This window comes from Calypte anna, chromosome 12, assembly GCF_003957555.1.
Source record: "Calypte anna isolate BGI_N300 chromosome 12, bCalAnn1_v1.p, whole genome shotgun sequence".
Taxonomy (NCBI): Eukaryota; Metazoa; Chordata; class Aves; order Apodiformes; family Trochilidae; genus Calypte; species Calypte anna.
The window spans coordinates 4,342,219-4,366,866 of NC_044258.1; the positions used below are offsets into that span (position 1 = coordinate 4,342,219).

Consider the following 24,648-nt stretch of genomic DNA (forward strand, 5'->3'; position numbering starts at 1 on the left):
CTGTGGAAACGGGGTAAAGGAGATCGTGGTGAGGCTATCAGCACCAGCACCACTGGTTATCCTGCTCCAAGCCAGCATCTGCTGGGAGCCAGAAGGAACCTGCACACCTTCACCCTGCCTGTCTACACAGCAAGGGGCTTGCAAGAGAGATGGAGAGCAGATCTTTTAGCCAAACTCTTGCAAAAATGCCAAGATTACAGCATCAAACGTAGCAGAGGACTGCAAGCTGTTAACCCTTTTTGGAAGGTGCAGCAAAGAGTTCTCACGTTCAAGACACCTTCAGCCACCAGGAGAGCAATCTTGAAGCTTTGCTGCTGTGAGGAAGCTGCAGGAGAGCATCTGGACTGAACTGCCACCAAATTTAACAGCTGAACTGCCTGCAGCTCCCTTTCAGAGGACATCTCAATGCCTGCCCAAGGTGCCCACTCAGCAAGACAGGGCACTGGGGAAGGGGGTTTCTAATTGCAACAGCCACAGAGCCTGATGGCTGCTGGCTCCAAGCAACACAGAAACACGATGCTGAAACTAAGACATAAAACAGGTTTTACTTCTTTTCTGCGTGTCCACTTTTGCATCTTGACTAGCTCCCTGAACACGTTTGAATAAGCTCCCTTTTGCACTTGACCATAAAATCTGACCTGCTCCTGAGCACCTTGGGGGTGGCAATGAGAGCCTGGTGACTGCTCCCAGGAGCACATACCTGATTACACCCAGAGCCCACGGATCCATGCAGGAGTGCATGCCTGTGAGGCACTCCTCCGCCACGCTGCAGATGCCTGGCGTTGTTTCCATCCCACAACCAAGTTTGCAGAGAAAAGTATTTTGTCTACAGCTGGCTGGAATCTGCTAACAAGCAGGGAGAGGACCTGAGAAGCAGCTTGTAGGCAATCCCCACAATACAAATTGAGACTAGCAATAATCAGTGGAAATTATCTAGAAATGAGGCAATCACACCTTCTTCAAGCTCCAGATGGAAAGCTCCTGAAAGTTTAGGGACAGCAATTGTCAGCTTTAAAAAAAAAACAACAATAAACACATGAAATTGCAGCTGATTTGTTTGAAATGTAAGGGGACTGAGGACAGGCAACCACTTCTCATTGTAAACTCACACCCACCACTTCATCTCAAAGGGCACAGCCCTTATTCTTTCTTATTACTGTTTAAGTACACCAGCTAACATGACCCAGAGGTATTACACTTTTACTGCTCCAGCCTGAGAAAAAGACCAGAGCGACTTGCCCTGAAACATTCCACTAACACACAAAAGCACAACAGCACCCAAAATTGTCTACGCAGTTCTCGCAAGCCAGGAAACAAATCCCCACAGCAAAGGTCAGCTCTGCTCAGCAGCCAAGACACGTTCTCTGTGAGAGAGAGACCTTTCAGATACATCGGCTAAGCCAGGCTGCTATCGGTGCCCTGGAGCCTGCTTCTCTTTAAAATCAATTTCAAGGTGAACAGATGCAATGTGCACTTGGGCAAGCCCATGGAGGAGCGTGAAAATTGCTCCCAGCATTTGCTGAGCTACACACAACCAGAAACTGGTGGATCCTGCTCCAGAACAGTCCATTTGCTGCTCTTCAGGCATCTGTTGGTGTTGGCAAACATGCCTCAGAGCTGAAGCAGCCAAGGTATTGTTTGAAGCTATCAGATGGGGTTGAAATAAGCAATCAGAGGGTTTTGCCTCACCTACAGGAGCTATCACAGATAACTTTTGTGTCAGAAAAAGGAGATGGAGGAAGCTGTGGTGTTATCCAAACACTGAAAATTGTTCTTGCCAAAGACATTGTTCTTGCCATTAGACAACACCAGAAAAAGCCACTCCAATGGTGAAGCCCCAAACCGAAGTTACCATTTCCCTAACAAGACCTTGGGCTCACCACTCCTGTCCAGGCTGTTGCAGCCCAGTGCCATACAGGTGCCCCATGCTCCAGAAACTGGCTGTGGTTAGAGCACAGCAGAAACCACCACCACCACCCCATTTCCTTGGCCACAGAGGTAATTAAATGTCACAGACTTTGCTCTGAAGCCAGCCCGTCCCTTTCTCTGAGTTCTCTAGCTGGGGGCTCACCCACCACCTTTCCTCCTCCCCATCTGACTGCTGGTTGATAACAGATGCATTCTTCAGATTTTCTGCCTAGCGTTGGCACGTCAAGGCCCTGGCACCCGTGCTGGAGCCAGCAAGATCACATCTCCAGATCGAGATAACTGCGTGACAGCACACAGAGCCAAAACAAACCTGCCTTCAAGGAGAAGCTGAGGTGTCAGACTTTCTCTCGACTTGCTCTCCACCTTCCTCTGATCTTCTGAGAGACACCAGAAGGCTGTCTTTTTATAATGTTCTTTTAAAATGGATTTTTAAAGATATTTTTCAATTTTGCTCTCTGAAACAAATTCCAAGACTGGGAGTTAATTCTGTTTTCTTTAAAAAAAAAATTTTTTAAACTCACCATCCCTGCAAGCAGACACTAAGAAGACAGCTTCTCCACATCACCCAGGAAGGGGCTAAAGATGAGCAAGACAGTGCTCAGTAGTATTTCTACTCTCCTCTGGCCTATTCCGACACTTTCTTGCCCTCAGGGCTGATTCCAAAACTCAGTTTTCAGATGTCTGCAGTGCCAGAGGCACTGTAAAAAGAGATGGATAAAGAGAAAGGCTCCCATCTTTCCCAAGAGGACACTGAGATGAGGTCAGGAAAGACCGTGTCAAAGGCAGCCCAGAGCCCTGCTGGCAGAACAAGGCCTGTTTCTTCAGCAATGTTTTGCTGCCACAGTGAAGCAAACTCCCCAAGAGTCAGAGCAGCAGTCCCAGGGAACCCCTGGCTCCCCACATCCCAAGGCAACTTCTCCTTACGAATGTGACCATCATTCCAGAGGCAGAGCATCTCACAGTTTAAATACAGCCAACAAACCCTATCAGTCACCTCCAAGTAGTAGCATCCTCTCTTCATTACAGAAGAAAGGAACTTTACAATGAGGTGACAACCTTTCTGTTTTAAACCCTCCTCCTATAACCCTACAAAACCTTAAGGCTGCCTCACAGCACTCTCACGCCCCAGACTAGATTTTGACTCCCCACAAGAATAAAAGTGAAAACAAGCCTCAGAATGACATTTCTCACCTGGACAATTTCTCCATTGGAAGCAATTAAATCTGTGGGGATGGAGACTCTGAAGAAGCGTCCCACCACAGCAGAGCTGTCTGGTATGCCCACCACAGCTGGCACAGTCTCCCGGAGGTCCGAGAGCACGGAATGCATGGAGGCCTCCAGCTGGTTTTCCCAGTCCCGAACCACTTCTGCTGGCTCACTGGGCCAGTGGCAGTGAGCAGAGGCCGCCAGCAGCAGCACGGGGAGCCAAGTCCTCCCCAGGAATGGGGGCTGCAGTAGGCATCCAACAGTCATTCTTCCTGGCGGCCTCGGCGACGGTGCTTCAGCTGGAAAGGGGACCCCAGGGAACCTGCAGGCACCACAGCGTAGGCAGGGGATCCACTGGTCCTTCACAGCAGCCTCATCCTAGGAGTCCTGGGAACCTGGTTAAACAAAGGGAACCCAATCAGCACATTAATTGCACTACCCAAGCCAGCCAGCTAACATGCACAGACCTCCCTGTAATGGACAGAGCCCTACCTGCCCCCTTTGTTTCAGTTTTGTGATTTAATGGCCAGAGTTAACATTATCAGTCAAGAGAGCAAGAGTTTCTCAGCTCCTTTTCTGACATATGGCATCCCTAGAGAAACAAGATCCTCCTGATTTTCCATGCACATAGCCATGACTGCTGCTCTGGAGCCACAACATCCCAAAACAGCCACAAAGAGGGAGATGGCACCTGGGGAGATACAACTGAAGCTAAGAGCACAGCAGTGACAGGTGACCTTCTAAGTCAAGCTGAAGTCAGGCTGGGGCACCAGTGGATTTAAATGCCAGGTACCCAGTATGAAGGCCCCAAAAAACCTCTAGTACTCCAAAGCTGCCATCTTGATGAATGACAGATGCTTCTGCTCCTCTGACCCATCAGCCTGGCTTTCAAGCCATGTCCTCTCTCAGCTTCAGCTTTTGGTATTAGTGTTTAGACTCGATTTGGAGGCAAACAATACACAGCCAAGATTCAGGCTGGGGTAAGCTCTGCACACATTACTACCCACAGTTGAGCTCTCTGCTGCTTGCACAACTTGCCCAGCCCCACACCCTGCCAAGAAACATCTCCAGCTCTCCTTCCTATTGTTGTTTTCTTCTTGTACTTGCTCTGTTCCCATCCCCTTTTCTCTGCTCCCCAGATCAGAGCTTTCCTTGCCCTCCTCTGTTCCTTTGGCATGTTATTTCCTTCTTGTCCCCAGATGCTTCTCCCTCCAGCCTGTGTTCAGCCATGGCACGTAGGAGCCAAGGATCTGTACAGCCCCTGCCACGCTCCTCTTCACAGCCTGTCTGCAGGAGAGCCAGTGGGTTCACATTTGAGGTCCAGGGGGAAGCCGTACTACCCACTCCAAGCACTGCACTCTGCAGCCAGCACTGTCCACTGGGAAAGAGGGGGGGGCACTGGGTCACACAGGGCTGGAGAGCCAAGCATAGACCAGGTGCACAAGCATGGCCTCAGGAGCACGTGGACAGACACATGGACCAAGCAGGTGCTTCTCAGCCCCCTGAGCACATGGGACTGGGTTTCTTCAGACCAGGCACTTGCATGTAATGAAGCAACTCTTTTTTTCCAGGATGAGAGAAAAACATCTCTGAATTCCCAGAGTAAACCCAGCCCAGCTGCTCACAGCTGGCTGCCAGACCTCTGAGCAATGCTTCTATTTATTTTAGCCCATTCCAGCTGCCTTGGGTGATGCACATCAGACTGTCCCAACAGCCCCTGAGGCCAGACTGGGTGGGAAGGGACATACTACTGCAGCTTGTCCTTGCAGAGCTGCTGGGGAAACAGGACATCCAGACCAGCTGTGCTGCCATGCCACAGCCTGACCACCACCAATTGCCCACTGTGGGCTGGCATGTGTCCACACAGGCAACCAAAACCAAGGTGACCAAAATGCGCTCTAGGAATGACAGGAGAGATAAGATTGGTTTGCTCACCCTAAAACCTGCACTCTAGAGAAGCTGTGAGGTGGTATGCAAGGACTAGCACATGCTCACCCCTTGACAAGCCTTTTTACAACTAATGCAGAGGGGCTTATCCCAAGGTAACAGAGCAAGTGAGCATGGGTACAGCTAGCAAAGAGGACTGTGGGGAGTGGAAATTATGAGCTGAATGCAATAACCTCTGGCTATAGCATCCACACGGCAGATATCTGACCTGACCACCATCAGTCACAGAAAACCTGTCTCAAGTGAAAGGCAAAAGCAACAGTGGTGGCAGAACAACACTGCTGGAAACCGCAAGGCAGATAGGAGGATGGTGGGTGAGATGCCACCACCAGAAGAAAGCCCTTTCTCCTGCTGCTCTTCTTCCTGCTGTCCTGACTGACTGAGTCAAGTGGGACAAGAATACATGAGAAGAAACAACAGAAAAGCCAAGCCCAGGCTTTTCCCAAAGGCAACTGAGCACATGGTGGTCTTCACCCTGAGGGAGTGATGCCTGAGCTGCTCTTCCACAGGTTATCATAATGAAAGGTGAAGTGGCTGGGTGGGCAAGGACAAGTCACACTTCCTACAGGGCACATCTCTCCTACCAGGTCCCTGTGTGCTCAGAGAAGGATCTGACACACACCAATTGATTATGGATAAACCCAGAGCCACCTTAGCAAGTAGAAGATTACCACAGCAGATGTCTAGTGGAGAATATCCATCAGGCTGTGTGAATGAGCTACAGAGATAGAGTGGCCTGCTTCAAGAGGTTCTGAGGAGGTCACTGATCATCACAGTGGAGACTCCCATCTCTACACAGTGCCTCAAATAAGCAGAAAGAGGAACCACCTTCGGCCTCTATGGAACCTGGTGTATGGACACTGCAGGGATGATGCCTGTCCATGAGCTACTTCTCCTGTAACCCACTTGTTGGAAAGTCCTGATGTATGAGGGACCAGAAAGCAACCTGCATAGCAAGTACAGGCAGGATCAGAGATGCGCTGGGAGAAGAATGTGGCAGCAGCAGCATCCATCAGCCCCCTGGCTGAGATGTTATCAGCATGGAAATACAGCTGCCTCCCACAGCTCTGCTGAGCCTCACAACCAAGCAGAGGAGGAATGCCCCTTTCAACAGGAGACAGGAGACATCCAGCATATGACTGCACAGAGCTATAAAGACCCCTGGAGAGGTTCAGTCTTCAAGCCAGTCCCTGCCTCTGGCCTGTCATGGGTGCCAAGGAGTCCGTGCAGCACCGTGTTGCTCAACCAAGTGACATAATTTGGCCTGAGGCATTTTTTGTTGGATGAAGAGGAGTATTTAGAAAAAAGGGAGTAGGTTATGGGTATCTATGGTGAACAGGGGAGGAAGATGAAGTCATCACTCATTTCAGAAACAGTTATCAGAGCAGGCAACAAACACTGCCCCTCTGCTACGTGCCCCTCAGCCAAGCAATTCATGCAGGGGCCATGAAGATCTTGTGTGACAGCCACAGGTCGCACAAACTCAGAATTTAATTTTAGAGGATCTACAGAAGAACAGTCTCTGCACATGGAAGCAGAGCACACAGGAGGTACAGAAGGAATTCAGTAGCTGATAACAAAAGCAAAAAAAAAACCCAGAAGAGCTGAGAACAAACTTGCACCGCCAAAAAATCTCTTAACACAGCTCCACCTTACCAAACAATTGACAGAAACTGAAACAGTGCCAGGCTCTCACACTGTGTGCTAAGGAGGAAAGGGAGGGTGGTACAGCTGTCCAGAGCTGGAACAGGGCATTGCCCTGCACTGCTGAGGTCCACATGGACTACTGCTTCAAGGCAGAATGCTTTTCAGGACAGGAGGTCCTCTGCCTAAAAGCCAGTGGTCCTGCTCATCAAATCCACTGGTCACCAGAACTGCAGGCTTGTCTCAATGAAGAACAGAGCAACCATTCCCTGCAGTAAGGCTGGAACAAGCACTGGGGACCTATGTGGAGCCTCTGTCTAATTCAGGGGCCCACACCACTTCACATGGTACTATTATGAGCAAACCTCAGACTCCTATGTTTGAGAAATCATCCCAGTTCTATATGGGAAGAGTCAGTGTTGTGGGTCATTGTCCATGAGCAGCAAGTGGCATGGAGGACCAGAAATCACAATGCTTCACACCATTTCCCCCAAGCACAGAATGGGGTCAAAACACAAACACAGATGGCTTTCTGCAGGTGGTGGTCTGCATCCCAGAGAGATGCCTCTGGGAGGCATCAGGCCGTAGGGCTGACTGATTTAGTGCTTTCAAGTTACGAGGGAAGGCTAGACCACCCCTGCTTCCCTACATGGCACAGTGCTCCTTCTTCCAGCAGGATCTGTTCTGCAGAACAAAAGCAAAGGTTCAGGTTAGTCCTGAATTTCAAGATGTTTCGTTCCGTCTGATCTTCAGAAAGAACAGACTTTCTCTTTATCTTCCTGCTTCTGTGAGAGCATTTTTGGTCTCAACTTTGAGCCTCCAGAGCATTGGATGAAACATCAAAGTCAGCATCAACATCTGCTTCAGTCCCAGAGCTCAGTGCACGTGCCAATGTTGATGCCTGAGCTCCAGTGCCAAACCTCCCATCTCAGAGACCTGGAACTGGGCCTGCTTGGTGAAGTTATGTTGATATGATGCTGTGCTTGATATGATACTGACTTGTCAAGACAATGCTGGAGCTTGCTCCTTCTCCATGCAGCTACTAGGCCCACCAACATGTTAAGGCCATGTTCTACCTTCATTACTGAGGAAAGCAGAATAGCGCAGAGAGAAGATGGGACTCACAGCTGGACAGAGTAGCTACTCCCACCATGAATCTTCCCAGAGACCTTTCCTTCTGCTCATCAAAGAACTGGGGGTTCTGGGCCAGAGGAAGCATCCTGGCAGCTGGAGTGTGGCTGGCCAAGGACTCAGTCTTCCTCTGTGGCTGATTACACCACTGATGCTTCAGCAGGAACCAGTGAAAGTGAAGTCTCCATCCAGCTGCATCTAATCCAATTGCCCCAGTACACAATCACATCACTGGGCTGCGGTAATTAATCACTGCCAGCATATTAATGCCACGGAGCCTAGCATGCAGGAAGCTCATGCAACTGCCATGCAATTCCCCACTCCAGGTAAGATGGCATTTTGGAGAATTAAAGAGGAATCCCATGTACCTGACAGCTTATTTACCAATACCCTCATTAAAAGAAGAATTAAATGAGCAGCCTTTCTCTAAGGAAGACAACTTGGCTAAAAAAGGGCCAGTGCAACTTTCCAGAACAGAGCTATTGTCTCTGCAAAGATCTCTCGTGCGTGTTTCCACAGGAGGATCTCTGGGCAAGTCCTGTCAGCTACTGTGCCTCTGCGAGTCGAGGCAGGGAATGGGAGGGATGATGAAACCCAGCGTCACCAGCCAGGCACACAAAGATGGCACTCTGCCCCACGTGCTCCCTGCTCCAAAAGATGACAGCAGGCACCAGTGGTGCCAGCCCGGCGGCATGGGCCAGCCAGGGGTGGCTGGTGCTCCAGGCACGTCTGCACCAGGCTACAGGAGTCTGGGGAGGGGGACAGGGAGGAGAAACAGCTCGGAGGCAGCAGGTCTGGGCAGGGCAGCCCATCACAGAGTTTATGAACTAATAGATATTGTCTCCTCAAAACTACAAGCATGCCAGCCTGCACAAAGAACATTCTGGAGCGTGAAATTTAGGAAACAGCAAGAGTTTCCCTATTGCCCAGCTCCAGACATCCCCTGAGACAAAGGCAGCAGCCCCTCCAGCAGCCATGTTGTCACAGGCTACAGGAATGTGCTGCAAAAAGCCTCAATGGCTTCAGCCAGGTACGTTCACAGAAGATGATCCAGGCTCCAGACATTGCTGCACCAGGGATAAGTTACGGAAAGGGATGTCAAATGGATGCTGTGTTAAGTTCTGGAAACCCCAAGACAGGAAGGACATGGAGCTGCTGGAGTGAGTCCAGGAGAGGGCCACGAAGATGATCCAGGGGCTGGAACAACCTCTGCTCTGGAAACAAGGCTGAGAAAGCTGGGGTTGAACTGGCACGTCAAAATACACACACACAAAAAAGATGCTTTTATTCTGTTTTGTCCGCTCTTGTGTTTCCACATTGCTGATGGTGTCCGTAACAGGAAACCTGACACAAAAACAGGCTAAGGGGGGGAAAAAAAACCAAACAAAAACCCAAAATAACCCAAAACAGCGGTGCTTAAAATGTGTGCTGGGCAGGGAAACATGCAGCACCATCCTGCTGATGGGGGACGTGGCTGCAAACCATCACTGACTTGTTGCTTCAAGTCACACATACCACAAGCAGCTTGGTGAGGCTGTAAGGAAGTGGTCACTGCAATCAACACCTCACAGCAGTTTTCATTCTGCCAGAGTAAGCACCAAGTTACTCAATTTTCTTGCAGCTTTATGAAAGACGGTAGAGAGCTTTCTATGCCTTTTGTTTGAAGACTAGTTTTGTGCCACCAAGAAGGGATGAAGCCTTCCCACAGCCCTCTCATTTGCATCTAACATATCCCCTTGGCCAAAAAACCCCTCCTCACTGTTCTGCCCAGCGTGGGACCAGAGACACAGACTGACGCCTCTGCTCTGACTGATGGACAGTGGCTGTGGGCAGCTGGGCTGTTCCAGACACCATACGGGTTCTGTGTTCATTAAGACATGCTATCTCCAGCACTTCCTGCTGAGGGAAAGCAGAGGCAGCACCAAAATAGAGAGAAAAGATGCAAAAGAGCAGAATTTCCCTTTTTTCCCCTGTATTGCATATGCCTATTCAGAAGCTGAGCTGCTGCTCTTCCAGATGGCGACTCTGCTCCTGGGAAGACTCCTTGCCCTGGAAAAGGTGAGCACCAAGGATATTCTCCCAGTTGCCTTCCCTCAGGCAGGAGCTGTGCAGGAGGGGGAAGCACCTGGTAGCCCCCAGGACACCCAGCCAGGGCCCCTCCTGCAGAGGTGTGCACAAGGGGCACTGCTGAGCAGCACCACAGAGGCAACCAGAGCCCTTCTGCCAGCTGGACACAGAGTGTGTTTTTCTTTCCCTGCAGAGCACATTTCCCGTGCAAAAGGGCAGTGCTAAGATTTTGGAGGCAAACACCTTCCCCGGCCTTTGCAGCCCTGGGGAGGTACGGTGGGGGAGAGGAGCACACTGCCCACAAGCACCTCTTGACCACGTACTTTGCACACTGACCTGACTCCTGCAGCACTTCTTTGCAAAACAACCACATGGATGTCCCCCTGTGTGTCAGTCCTGCATCCGTGTGTGCTCCTTGTCCTAGGCTTAAACTGTGGCCTCTATGGCAATGCTCCTGACCCATGGCAGTGACCAGCAGCCGCAGGTTTTGGCTGGGTGAGACTCCTGACTCTTTGATGGAAGTTGCAGCAGCAACCACAATCAATCCCTTCCGCCCACTTTGTTATTCCCAGACAGCCAACTCGGATCCTATCTTCAAGTGCATTCAGTTGAAAGGAAACTCAGATATTATCTTCCCAAGTATTAAGAAGGCCTCAGAGATAATTTTTCCCCTGTAATTACAAACACTGCAGGTACAACTGCCATTTTACTGGGCTGGCAGCAAGCAAATTAGGATACAAACAGCCAGCAATGAGCCAAAGCAGGGGGACAGCTTCACCCGCCTTGCCCACAACCCGAGAGACCCATTGTGAGGAAGAGGTGGAGGAGAAATGTGACAGGGATCAAGGGCAGAAGATGGATCCTTCCTGAAGGAAGCCAGGAGAGAACAAAGCAGGATGCACTGGGGCATGAAGGCAATGGGGCATAAAAGCCGACGCTGACCTCTAATAAAAGGACCAGAAGCCAAACTAACCTGAATCAGGCTCAAACACAAACAAAATGGGGGTTTCCCCCAGGACCCAATGAGACTGTGAATATGAATGTTAAAACTTTATGTGAGTTAAAAAACAGTAAGTGGGATGGTACAATTTTCAAGAGGGGAGAGATACCAAAGCAGTGCCTCTGGCTCAAGCAGCACTCAGTAACAGATAGCAGGATCCTGGGCTGGCATTCAGGCTAAGGATGATTCACATTCCTCTCCAGGCATCTTCTCCTGACTGTAAAGGGCATACAGGCTAAATATACAGCTGTAGCAGGGCAAAGCAAGGGTCTGCTGCCTCAGGGCATGCAGTTTAACCTGGCTTTGGTTTTGCTTGTGTGGCCAGTGTGCACCAGCCAGGGGCAACCCTGAAAAACTCTACTTGAACTGCTGGTTTTGATGGGAAACAGAGTGAGAGACTGTAAAAATCCTAATATTTAATTCTATGTTTAAGGGAATGTAAGCTAAAGCTAGTACTAGAATCCACAGGAAATTAAACTATGAAAGGTTAAAACAAAAAAAACCAAACCCAACAACCAACCAAAAAAAAACATTGAGGGCTCAGAGCTCTTTCTATACAAATGCTATAAAAATGCATACTTTGAAGACAAACATGGCAGGCATGTATATATATACATGCATACAAATGCTTTATCAGTTTCCAAGATTTAGTAAAAACCAGAACCCAAGGCACCAAGATAAAACAGGCAGTTTTGACTCTAGATTTCTCTTTTGTCAAGAAACCTTCATGTCTTACTGCATTTGCCTGAAGTTAATTGCAAAGTGAAGGCAGAGGCATTACAGAAAAGCGTTTGAGCAGAAGCCATCCTGTGGGAGAGCCTGAGACAGATGAAACTTGGGCTGGCAGAAGTGCCTGGGGATGCAGCAGAAAGAGGCAGCCAACAGAAAAGACCAAAGCACCACTCTAAAACATCAGAGCAATTGTAATTTGGACCACGAAGGAGTTATTTCACTGGTTAGCAAGGCTGCAGAGCAGTCCCCATGACACCACGCTTGGATTTGAGGGGCACTAATTGCTAGAAACTTTGGAAGTAGAAGATTTAGGACTCAAGATAATTTCTAGAAACATTTCACAGATGTTTTTCACATGAACTTGCAGAAACAAAGATGAGTTTTATATAACTTTGAAACTAACAGACTTCTGTACTAAAATGCAAGTCCTCAAGTGTATCAAGTATACTCAGGTATCCCCAGGTATACTAAGCAGCCCAGACTGTGCCTCAGACATCCCCATCCATGAAAGGCACAAGTAATGATTTTTTAAAAAGCACAATAAACTTTGTCTAACCAAGGCTGTCCAAGAAGGTATCTAGAGAACCCCTCAACAGCTCTAGCCAGAAAGTATAGTTGAGGCACCCGACACCAAGAAGAGAAAGCACAACCCAGGACAGAAGATACAGGATGTCACCCTTTAAACACCAGGACAATGAGGAACCAGAGCCCAATCTTGTGTTCCTCAGCTGGCAGGTTGCTCCCAGAAGCATCGAAGGACACGTGCAAGAGCAGCCAGCGTGACTGTCACCACTGTGTGTCCTGTCCCCTCGTATCACTCATCATTCACCAGCTGTCTCAAGTCTAATTCACACCAGCTAATGACCTTTGAGAGAAGTCACCCGTCCGGAAAGCTGCTTTCTACTGAAGGTGTGCTTCAGAAACAGGTTTAAACTGAGGCACTGTCACCAACAGAGCTGAGTCTTTCCTCTTCCCCATGCTCCAAGGGACAAAATCATCCAGGAGCTTCCAGCAGCACCTGAAATCCCAGTTGGAGCCTGGAAAAATACTTCCTCCTCCCTGCTGTACCAAGCAGAAGATGCTCTCTTCAGATGTAGTCATGAGCACTGAAACCAACGGGGCTGAAAATATTTGCATCCCTTACTTGATTTCTTAATCGAATTAAAGGCTGAACAAAACCCCTTATGAGGTGTCAGAGAATCCACATGGAAGAGAAATGACAAATATCCTAATCAGAGAGGAAGCTTCCACTGGACATTTTGTCTTATTAAGTACTAAAGAGTCCACACAAAAAGAGAAAGACCCTGAGGGATAAAATCCCACGCTCAAGTTTCTGCCATGATTTGGCTTTCAGATCTCATCACACATGGCATCAGTCGCACAGAGGAGAGTGGTGAGCTTTGGGGTGTCCTTTTTGCCTAAACTCTTCCACCTACAAGGCTGCCTACTTTTATTTTAAAAAATAAAAAGAATCTAAAGCTCTTTCTGTTAAATTAGCAAGCAGAAGTTATTAAAGGGGTGAAGGACAGACTGTTGGGCAGGGCAGTCCTGCAAATCCCTTCCTTAGGAAACCTGATCATAATTCCAAATCCTGTTCTGAAGAAAACCCTCTTGAGGCTCCAGCTCTGGTGATACTCCTGAGCCTGGCCAGAGGGTTTGTGGCAGGACCTTGCCCACCTTTTGGCCACGCAATGACATGGCAGGGTACATTTTTTCATAACCAGAAGAGCCCTGTGCACCACAAAAATGACATTCAGGCTTCTCTAGGACATGCTGGAACCACATGGAGCATGTTGGGAGCACCCAAGAGCAGGCAACTTGGGCAGGCGTTCCTCTAGCGCAAGGAACAAACAGCCCAAGGATTGCAGGAGCCAAACACAAAGCTGAAGAAAAGAAAATCTTGATGAGGTTTCACAGTCAAGAGTTGCCTCAAAATGCTCTTTGGCTGGACTGCTTTACGGAGAGGCAGCCACATTTCAAGGGTTTATAATCACCACCTGGGTATTCCACAAAATTCCTGAGATAATGAAATATTTCAAGAGGGTTCTTGAAAGTATTTAAGCACCATAATTTCCTATTAGCTGATGTCACAACACCAAGGCTTCTGCACTAAGCTCAGGACTGGAAGGCAAGGCTTAGGATCTCTCCTCTACCTGCCAGGCAAAAGATCTGCTGCTGCTACCAAAGCAGTGTAAAGCACAAACAGCCAGTATTAAGTGGATGCAAGAAACAAGGCAAACACCACCAACAAAAAGCCATTTTCAGCACTTCAGTTACAAATGCAGCATCGTTTATGTTCTCTGTGGCAGCGTAACTAAGGGCAGGCACATTCTGTTTAGAAACATCCCACCATCCCATCAGCTTCACCACCCCACCCCTACAGCTCCAAGCCAAGGCATTAAGATTCAGCTTTCTGGAGTTGCTCAGCCCTGATTTATTACTCTGCTAGCAAGATGGTCACAGCTCTTCATTTAAATATATTTACTACCCAGTGATTTATGCAGAGCAGCCAGGGCATCAGCTGCAGACCTGCAACTTTCCATGTTTCTCATGAAAACTATTCTAAACACTTCTCGGCAGAAAGAGATGTAAGTGTTCCAACTTCAATCACCAAGCATAAAATGGGAAAGCTCAAAATGAAGCAGTGCTGCTCCCATGCCACAGAGGCAGGGGAAGCTTCAGAAGAAAGAATTAAAGCTCTTGAAGATCATGGCAGCTCCCAGCTGGGCACCACATTCTCTTAAACCTGGAGTCACCAAAAATCAACAAACTGATAACCCCTTCCAACAGGTGCACATTTTTATAAGTGCTTTCTCTCCTTGCTAGAGACCAGGGAGCAAAGGGCTGCCCTGCTTCAGTAAAACTGTCTGCTCTTCACAGCAGCCTCTGGCCCTAGCTGGTCAGCCTTTCGTTCACACAGTAAATCAAAAACAACAGATCACTGACAGCACAAGCTTACTGAGGCAGAAGGACAGTGCGTGGCTTCACAGGTCCATCTGCTCCACAATTGCTTGGCTGCAAGATTGATTAAAATGAAAAAGCAAAGACGAGGACCTTAAAAGACAAGACACTAACAGAGTCTGCATCACATTCCTGCAGCATTTATTTAACCACATTCTCTTTCAGCTAAATTACCTTGTTTACTTGCACTGCCTAATTAAAAAAGTAACCCTCCTCTGGTATTGGCTGTGGCCTTCTTGTCTTCAGCTAGAAGCAGAGAAGGCTGAAGTGGCTCACCACAGGTCCACTAATACAGAAATAACTCCAGCTTTTCTCCTCACCCTGCTTTGACAATGGGAAATCTAGAGACAAGGCGAATTATTTTAATGTGAGACCATCCAGACTATTTCACTTCATTCTGGATCTGTCCAAAAAGAGCTTGCCTTCGGAGAAACAACCCTGATGTGCAAAAAAACAGCACCATCAGCTAAATACATTGCAGGGTTAAGTGCCCCCCTCCCCAAGCAGCACAGCACTGCACCTGCCACATCAAAGAAGTTTCAAGGGTTGTTCCAAGAAACCCCCTGCAGCAATTCCAAGGTGAGCACATCCTGCCATTGCCAGTGCCCAAATTCCACAAACAAGAAAGTCAAAGGGACCAGAAAAAAAAAAAAGAAAGAAAGAAAAAAAAAAGCTTTCCAGAAAGCAAGGCTTTAAACCTATTTCTGAGAAGTTTTAGCTTAAATGAAACGAAAGACTTCATGTGGCAGTAAAGACCCTGCACGTGAGTTGCTGTAGACTTCTGACTTTTCCTGCTGGCAGTGGATAACTAAAAAAACCAGGATCACACTGATCTGCTCAGCCACTAGACTCATTATTTAAAACCAGGACCTGGATAAAAGCAGAAAAAGAGCAGGAAAAAGGGAAGGCAAAATGGCAGCATGGACAAAATGAGGAAAAGGGGCATTTTCCTTCCACAAGCAGCCAGAGAGCCACACAGTGTGACACGTTTGCAACAGGTATATAGCTAGCACCACACCTGCTCTGTTCTCAAAAAGTGGTCTTGAAGTTTTGCTACAGCAGAAAAACCCAGTAATTTCTTCCTTCCTCACAGGAAACTTGTCTTGTATGGACCAGAAAGGTTGGAAACAAGACCTTGGGTTTTCTTTGGGGCAAAAAATATCTCAAGTTAGTGTTTTCCAAATAGCATGCACACAAGCTGCACTCCTCTATTTTGACTTACCATTGCAGGTTTCATACAGAAGAGGAAAGACTGCAGCCTGCCTTCCCAGCATACTGACACCATGTCCTGCAGCACAGGTGACAGCAATCGGACAGGAGCACGGACCCACAGCTGCACACCCACCCGGAAGGTGGCAACAGCTGCTCCCTCCTTGACTCGAGTGGGGAGATGGAAGCACGAATTATAGTAGTAAAAAGAAAGAAAATGTACAGATTTCTTTCTCAGTGCAAAGCAACACAGTAAAGCATGTGATGACTACCAACTCCCTCTGCAAGAATCCCAGGAATGGGGACAAAGCCATCCCAGCTCCAGTGTATGCTCCAGGAAAACACAGTGGGATACCACTCGGAGGTAACATAGAAAATTAAACCAGCCTTCAGCTGGGATTTGCAACAGCTCAGGTGCCTATGGGCCAAGCATCCTATCTTTTTGCTCACCACATGTCCTTTGGGCACCTGCAACACCACTCTCTCCTTCATGCCTGCATTACTTAGATGTTAGATGTACTCAGACTTTGTAACCCCTTGCAAGAGCGCTGCCACTGTGCCCATATTTTCATTACTTGGAGTAATGCTGCTCCCTTTGAGGCACCGTCTCTGCCTTGAGGCACCAGAACAGAGCAGTCTGGCACAGTTTGTGCTGACCCTGGGAAGGGAAGCAGGGACCATCCACTTCACAGCTCAACCACCACCCACAACAGTGTCATAAGTGTTCCTGAGAGCTCCCAACAGCAAATACATTTGTCCTTAATCACTCCAAGCCTTTTCTTCTGAATCCACCCCCCCAAATCACTCTCTCTTTCATTTCTGCTCAGCACTCACTTGATCTTTATTACCAAGGTGATGGCCAGATCCCAGTGATCAGTTTGAGACGACATCCCCTTACTAACTCCTACCCAACTCTCCTCTCTGCTCATACACATTGGTGTGGCTGTTCTTATGTCTGAGGAAATCTGAATCACATCCCAGGAAAACCCAATGGCTCATGGCTATCAAACAGCTATGCAAGAGCACAAGGGCTGTACAGAGAGATGCTCCAGGAGAACACAGGCTGGGAGCTGAGGAGAAGCCAAGGCTCAGAGGGTGTGTTCAGCTTGCCTGCACTTTACGGCTGACCCAGATGTGGGGAACGAATTAACTGCTTATCACAGCACAGCCTGTCCAGAGCAATCCCAGGCCCCCAGTGGCAGGCGCAGCAGCAATTAGGTACCCAAACACCTGCACCATAGCCTGGCTTTGCTTATGGTATTTTGCATCAATGATTATATAGTGTTTCCTTGCCTTAATGTCATTAAGAGATCGTGGGTTCAGGTGTCAGCTGAGATCAGGATGGTCCCACAGAACCTGGTCCCACATTGTACCACATCTGAAGCATGAAGAACAGTCCAGATGTGGGCAGCAACTTAGAAGTCATTCAGCAGAGCCAGTTACAAAGCCTGGTCACAACTACAGCTTCTTCATCTTGAAGCTTAGGAATTAAAAAAGTAGTTATGCTGCAGCGGGGCTGCATAACAGCCCACCTCTGGAGAACAACTCTGGGTTGGTGCCTGAGCCTCTTCTGGGCTTAATAATGATTTATAGTGAAAAAGTGTGGGTTTAGCAGCTCAGTCCATCCCTTACAAAGTAGAGAGACTATGCCAAAAATAACCTGGCTTACTAGTCACCAAGTCCTCACTTCGCAGGTCTCTGATCAGGGACCACAACACGCAGCACCACAGCATCACCACTGCCACTGGCTGCACACTGTGGAGGAGAGGATGCTCTCCCCAACACCCCAAAGGGATTTCACCTAAAGCAGTTTGTAAAACGGCAGATAGCCAGATCTCATTTGCCAGCCTCTCCAAAGGAAGCATTTTCTTCCAGCTCAAACAAGATCTCTGCTGCAGCGTTGCTGCATCTCAGCCTTCCCACCAGACAGGCTGAACTCCTCAAGCAGAGTTTTGTACTTGGCACTTCCCAAAGTCACGCAGGACAACAGCTACGACAGCTGGTCAGCAGCTGAGCCAGGAGAGGGGAGCATCATCACCAAAGATGACTTCTCAAATATAACCATAAGTTCAGTGTTGTCCTCCAAAGGCCTCTGCTACTCTATTGCAGCAAAGTACTGAGCAGATGAAACCAGCTTACAGAACCTTCCACAGTTAAAAAACAGAACAAAAACAGGAGAAAAAAAGGCCTTCAAAGATAACAGCAGTGCCTCCCACCACAGGGCAGCAGCAGGAGACAGACTGCCTCTCATTTACTGTTCAAGACCTCATGCCAGCTGGGAAATCTGCTCGTTGCTGTAGGATGAGCCTAAAAACCCCTCTTCCAACAACATATGATGTTGCAGTAGGTGATGCAGACAATACCTAAAACCTCAAGGTTGCAAATAATTAGTTTTAAAAGTCAGAATACCTGAGAATTAAGGTTGTCTGTGAGCTGGTCATAGCAAGCACCACACTTCACTCCTTTTCTCCACCCCTCTTCCAACTTTTTGTTCTCTCTCCCTTTGAGACAGGGAAGCCCTTCAGCCATCCGTGGGTGTCAGAAGGCAGCACAGGACAGAGGGATCCTGCTCCCAGAGCTGGGGGTGGCCGGTGGCAGCACCTCCCTCCCACCCCAGCAACGATTCAGCCCCTCGGGCCCTGTACAGTCAGCATCTGAAAACCTTGGCTGTCTAAAAAGGATTGGTGACCTGGGAGCCTTTCAGACGCCTGTTAACTGATAAGATACATCAGATAGGGGCATTTCTTCTGGGAGAGGAGATGGCAGATCCTTTACAATCAGATCGGGCATGCCAATGTCCCAAGTACCTCTCAGTGCAAGCCATTAGGGTCTGTTTGGGTTTTTACATGCTGAAAACCTAAAGCCTTTTTTTTTTTTTTCTCTCCAGTCCTTTAAGTCATGGAAATGGCTTTACTGCTTTCTCTGAAAACCTGAAACAAAGCCAGAGACATAGCCTGGGAAATTCCAAAGCGAGCAATTAAGTTCAAGAGTTAAATGAATGCGGCTCCACATCCAGCCAGCCTCCACTGCAGGTGGTGTGACTGGTGTCACCCAAACTCTCACCAGGGTCACCCAGACTCTCAGGGCTGTTCCAGTCAGGCCTATGAATGAGGAACTGCCCCAGCAGCTGAAGCAGGCTGCCCCACACCCAGAGTTTTATTCTGAGTCCACTCCAAATGGGAACTAACTAAGGGAAGTCCTGCAGCAGGGAGCTCTGGCCAAATCACTGCAACTGGGAGGCAAATTCTGGGGAACGTGCTAAGGGGCTTCCAGCACCTGACCCTATATTCTCCTGGGTCCTGCAGCTACACCCTGCTCCCTCCAGGCCTCCACCTGGGAATTCTGCTAGAAGGCAGCTCCATGGGAACATTGCTCCCCAGCAGAACCAGGTCCAGTCGTGTTCTGTGGCAGGACCAGGGGGATGAGTGGCAGGACACAATGAGGATGCTGCCTCCAACCCCGACCATCCACCCTCAGGTTGCAATGCAAATGGCACCATGATAAGCATCACTGCTTAAATTACTGCCTTTGCTCCAGAATCTACACTAGTTTAAAACCTGGAGGAAGCACCTCCCAAATACAATCCCTGTTTAGTCAGAGAAGAGCTTGAAAATCCCTTTTCACTGCTGCAAAGTTAGGTTCCTGAGGTCTTGGTTCTGTGCTGCTCCCTTCAGCTTGCTGCTTTTCTTCCTTGGCAAAGTTATTTCTTTCACACACTGCTCCCTCACAAAATCAAGGAACAATCTGAAGAAAAACACATAAAAGGACCAGAGGCAGATGTGACTTCATCTACATCACCAATGTCCCAGTGAAGCCAAATCACTGAGAATGGAGATGGGTGCCCTGAAGGCCTACAGGCAACAGCCTTGTCCAGACCGGCTGGAGCAGCCCAGCAGAGCACCCAACAAGCAATTAAGGAGAGGTCGAACCACAGCACCTCCAAGCTTATGCCTTATTCTGGGTTTTGCAAGGACCAATGCACAGGTCTGGAGCACTTGAATAACACATCCGAGAGAACAGCCACCAGAATGAAAGCTCAGAGACTGGGAAAAACATCCCTAATGTCATCTCTGACAGCAGGTTCACTCTGCCTCTAACATACACTGCCAACACACCAGGGAAAGCTGCTTAGAGATCAACAGATAAAGGCTTTTCACCATTCAGCCTGCTATTTCATGTAAATCAGGTTGTTTTTCTACCAAAAGGCATCCTCAGCCCAAAGTGCTGGAAAGAATCAGGGGCAGCAGCAAAAATAAAGTTCTCTCACCATAGCTGAACCCCTTCAGAACTCCCTTCCTTGACCAGAAGGTCCCACTCTCCTTTTCATAAGTGCAATCTGGGGTGGCAGAGTCTCCTCACTTGTGAGTGCAGCTGATCTCAAAGCATCACCACCTTGAAGCAGTTTTGTCCACAGAAATTACTCTAGACTCCTATGAGGTATGAAGTCGTGTTTTGAAACGCAACGGTGCAGCAAATTCAATTAACTAATCAAGTTCTGCCTTCTACTTGGGCAATAGGGAACCAAGTTTTCCCAAAGTCCAGACCGAAGATGCAACACATTATTCACTGGGTATGCTGCTACGACCCTTCCAGCAGGATCTAGAGGGTCTGCCTCCACCACCCCCTTCTTCTGGACTCCTGAAGCAGGGTGTCCTGCACAGAGTGAGCCATATCCCTAAAAAAGTGAGAAAGCTACCCTGCTCTTATCTTCAAACCAGGTAAAATCTGGAGGGACATGGAGAGTGAGGGGGGCTTGCACAAATCAAGCCGGAGGCAAACAGTAGCTCTTTAGAGGAATAAAGCACGTCAGCCTGCCGTGATTGATAAGTACATCTGCCAGTCCCCACCTGCTGTTCACATTCCTGGCATTTCTTTCTGCAGCATTTTCTCCCGGACCGGCTGCTTATCAACTGCTGCAGAGGAGATTTGAAGGAAGGGAAACAGGCCCCAGCTTAAACAAAACGAAAGATTTCAGGCCCCAAGCATGCAGTTTTCTTGCATCAGATCAGGGAACCTGCCAAAGGGGGTTATTCCAGGAGCCCTTGCAGGTTCAGAAACTTACAATGGGTTTTAAACATTCCCCTTTGCTCGTTCCTGCCATCACACCTCTACTAAACTCCCAGCAGATAAAGCAGGGACCCCAAAATAGTCTCTACCCTGCAACTGCTCAAGCCAAATAATTTTCTGCATCAGTCAACCACCCCCTAGAATAAAAGGGAGATGAGGGTGAAAACACAGCAGCCTGACAGGGTGAAGGTTTTGCTGCCTTCCCTGTGGAGGAAGGCTGATGAGCACAACCAGCTGCAGCCTGGGTGGGACAGCTGTTCAGAGCAGCAACAGATATTTCTGGGAGTGAAGGAACAGGAATTTTCTTCTGGTGTTCAGTTCTGGACATAAGAGCTGCAAGTTCCTCCTTCAAGTTAGTTTTAACACTGCAAGAAGGTGAAAGAAAATAAGCCCACACAACTACAGTGAGGCCTCAAAGCAGAGGGCTGGAACACGAGCCTGTTGTTGTCAGCAGAAAAAGCAGCTCCAAGGAGCTCTCAAGAGCTCAGTGTCTTTAAGATCCTGACCTCTCTGTCAAAAGAGATCAAAGTTAACCATTAGCAGCAAATTTATTAGAGTGCATACCCATTCTGAAATCCGCTCAGCCTGGTTGCTGCAGGGAGCTAAGGTAAAGTGGGGTTTCTGGAGTCTGGGTGCCCTAGCACCCTCCTAAAAGTCACTTTGTTCACTGAAAGAGGCACAAACACAACTGCAAACAGGTCGATGAGTTTCTGCTTATTTGCAGTCACTGGGGAAGGAGGGAGAAGGCAGTGGGAAATAAACGCAGCTTTCCCCATGCCTGGAAGACGAGTGAAATGCAAACCAGCTTTTTATTTCAGACCAGGGTGGTTATTTTTGTCACCAGGCAGTACCACTCCCTTAAGGTACAGTGGTGTCTTTACAATCCAAGGAGAATGAAAACCAAAATCTGATGTATTCTGCACACTTCTGGGTAGAAACCAAACCCCGAGAGCCAGCTCGGCAAGCACCCCAAGCACCAGTCAGCCCCCTCCTCGGCAGAGCAGCTCCCTGATCACTTTTTTTGGGTGTTTCCCAAAGACGCCATGCTCACTCTCACAAAAGAGCCAAAAGTTAAGGGGAGAGGGGGTGCGGGTGAGCTGGGGGTGAGCAGGTTTGATTAGCTGGCTAACGGGTGCAGCTGTCCTCTGGATTTATGGCTCTTGGAGGAAATTTAAACAGGAACTTTCTATAAATTAACTGCCCATAAAATGAGCATGTTTTCTGAACACACCAGAAGGTCAGGAAAGGTCTGCTCAGCCCCCCTGTTCCCAGGACATGGCACACACCCTCTGCAGTTGCAGTTCTGAAGCAGGAGAACACAGATTTAGCCTGTGAGCTGGTACGAACGTGCTCGTGAAGCAGTCGGTTGTTCTCCATTCACACAGCAAACTAATAATTTATATTTCCCCTAAAACCCCCACTGCAGCCCAGATGACTAAGTAGCCTTTGTCCCAGAAAGTAAACTATGCAACAGCCTTGGGAAGACGGCCACAGCTCCACGTGCCAAATCCTTGCAAGGCTGTTTATTCTGCAGAAGCAACACACATATTGATTTCAACTCCTTCCAGGTGATAAAGTGGTTGTAGACACTGTCCCCAACCCTTCTGGCTTCCTCTTCCTCAAGAGGATTATTCAAGAGGTCAGAGTTGCCAGCTAGGGAGATTCTGGTGACAAAAATGCACCTGACAGGGACCCCAGTTTCAAGGAAACCAGGAAGATGGGAAGAGCCAGGGTGAAGCCAGCACAGTAAATGTGGGAAATAAAAGAAATACAGCAGATCAGTCAGGATGCTTTAGGAGGAGCAGTGTGCACAGTGGGGTACTCATTCCCTACGTTGTGAGAGAAGAGCCCTCAGCAGCAAGGATCCCAGGAAGGACAAGGGGTCAGGCTTCCTCATCCCAGGAAAGGAGGAGAGAGTCATTTGGCCAAAGGGCTGAATTCCTCTGGCAGCACATGGAGCACAAGCCTGCAGCTGCACCTGTCCCAGCGAAAGGGACCCATGCCAGCCGGGGACAGGACCTGCAACACCAGGTGGGCCCCCCAGCACCCTGTTCTGGGAGCACTGGGTTTCCTGTGCTGGTGGGCTCGGAGCAGATCCCTCCTGGCACACCAGCTCTCCCAGCTTGCCAGCAGCAGCCTGGGGGTGCAGCATGTGTAGGGAAATGCTGTCCAAAAGACCTATGAAAATGTTTGGAAGAGCTGAAAACAGAGTTTGGGAAGTGTACACTGACCAGCCCTCAACTCTTCCAGGTATATTGTAAAAATTACAGCTATCCTGTATATCCTGCATTCCTATCCTGGAGTGTATTTTCTATAAATAGTTATTTTAAGTCACTTTTGTTTCAAAAATATTTTATTAGTCAAGTGCAGTGCGATGCTTCAGATTTTCAAACTGCAGGCTGCCAGTTAAATTTGCTGATGATTTTTAAAACTGTGCTTTGTTACTTAGGGCTATAGCGCAGGATCATCTTTGAGGTTTTTTTCAGGTGCCTTTCTACTAACACATTTATTTTGTGTTATAACATCAGGTCCCTATCTTTGTTCACAAACCAACAACATTGGGTTTATTTTCAAATCTGGTTGTTTGGGGTTTTTTCCCTATATATATATAGGCCAATAAGCAAAAGAAAATATAACAGTAACTCTGCATGCAAAGAATCTCTCTGTACAAGTAGGTATTTTTTGTCATTGACAAAGCCAGAGTATGTGCAACTGGCAGCAATTTCTGGGAGCTCTGAGCAGTGCACAAGGCTGCCAGGACACAAGTACTGCACGTAACAAGCCAACTACACCACCGACGTGCCAGAGCTCCCCAAAGGCCCTTTTCCTCTCAAGACAGGGCAAAGCAGACCATCCCACATCCTGACCTGGGCACCCTGCCTGCAAACAGGTCCAGACCCATGCACTGCGATGCAGACGCACAGCGTGCACAGCGAGATCGAACCTTCCCACCAGACAGGTAAAAAGGGAAAACCCAGACGTGGCAGCTGTGGTTCTGAAAGGTCCAAAGCACTGGCAAGCAGCAGGGGAGGGCTAAGGGGAAAACCCACACCCTAGCTCTGCTGGAAGCTTTACCCCTCCAAGCTCCCACCCTATCAGGAATATGGGTTCCTGTGCACTGGAGAGACAGACAAAACATGGCTTAGCCTTCCAAGCACAGATTTCCACCAGTGCTTTACAGTACACAAATTATTAATATTCACAAATAAATCCAGGCCCGCTTAATCCAAAAAACACACAGCTGCAGCCAAGCATGTGTTTTCTTTGGAGAACAGACCAGACACTCCAAGCCTGGTCACCTTACCTAGTTTTGAAAGCCAGTATTAAGTCAACCAAGCAGACATCAACCAATATAAGAAAATATGACATACCAATCCCTACCACAAACCTCCTGCTCTTCCAAACTCGTGGCTGCTATTGAAAAGGGGAAAACACCCCCAAGGTATGGCAGTCACCTCTACCAGCCCTCCTGGGGAGATGGGGAGCAGGCATGCCTGCCAGGGCACGTCATTGCCTGCCAGTGAGCCTCACAAACTATCAGCTCAATTAGGTTAGAGGAGCCATGTTCCTTCACCCAAGGTACAGCAGTTCATTTCAGCAGGAACAGGGATAGATAACACCCCTCTATCTCCTTTCCCATCCTTACAGCTCAGGTTGTAAATTCTTCAGGGGCAGCTGTGAGCGGGAGTGGTGAAGCACCACTCCTCCACAGGGAGCCACAGCAGCCGTCCCAGCAGCTCCAGGGTAGGGTAAGG

General features: G+C 48.6%; 1 protein-coding gene across 1 annotated transcript in view; it reads right to left on the bottom strand.

Annotated features, from left to right (window-relative positions):
- DAG1 (dystroglycan 1) overlaps positions 1 to 24,648 on the bottom strand; it is a 51,432-nt gene that overhangs the window by 11,910 nt on the left and 14,874 nt on the right. The window contains 1 exon segment of the mRNA XM_030458342.1: positions 3,121 to 3,530. Within this exon segment, the coding sequence (XP_030314202.1) occupies positions 3,121 to 3,402 (282 nt within the window). The 5' untranslated portion in view covers positions 3,403 to 3,530.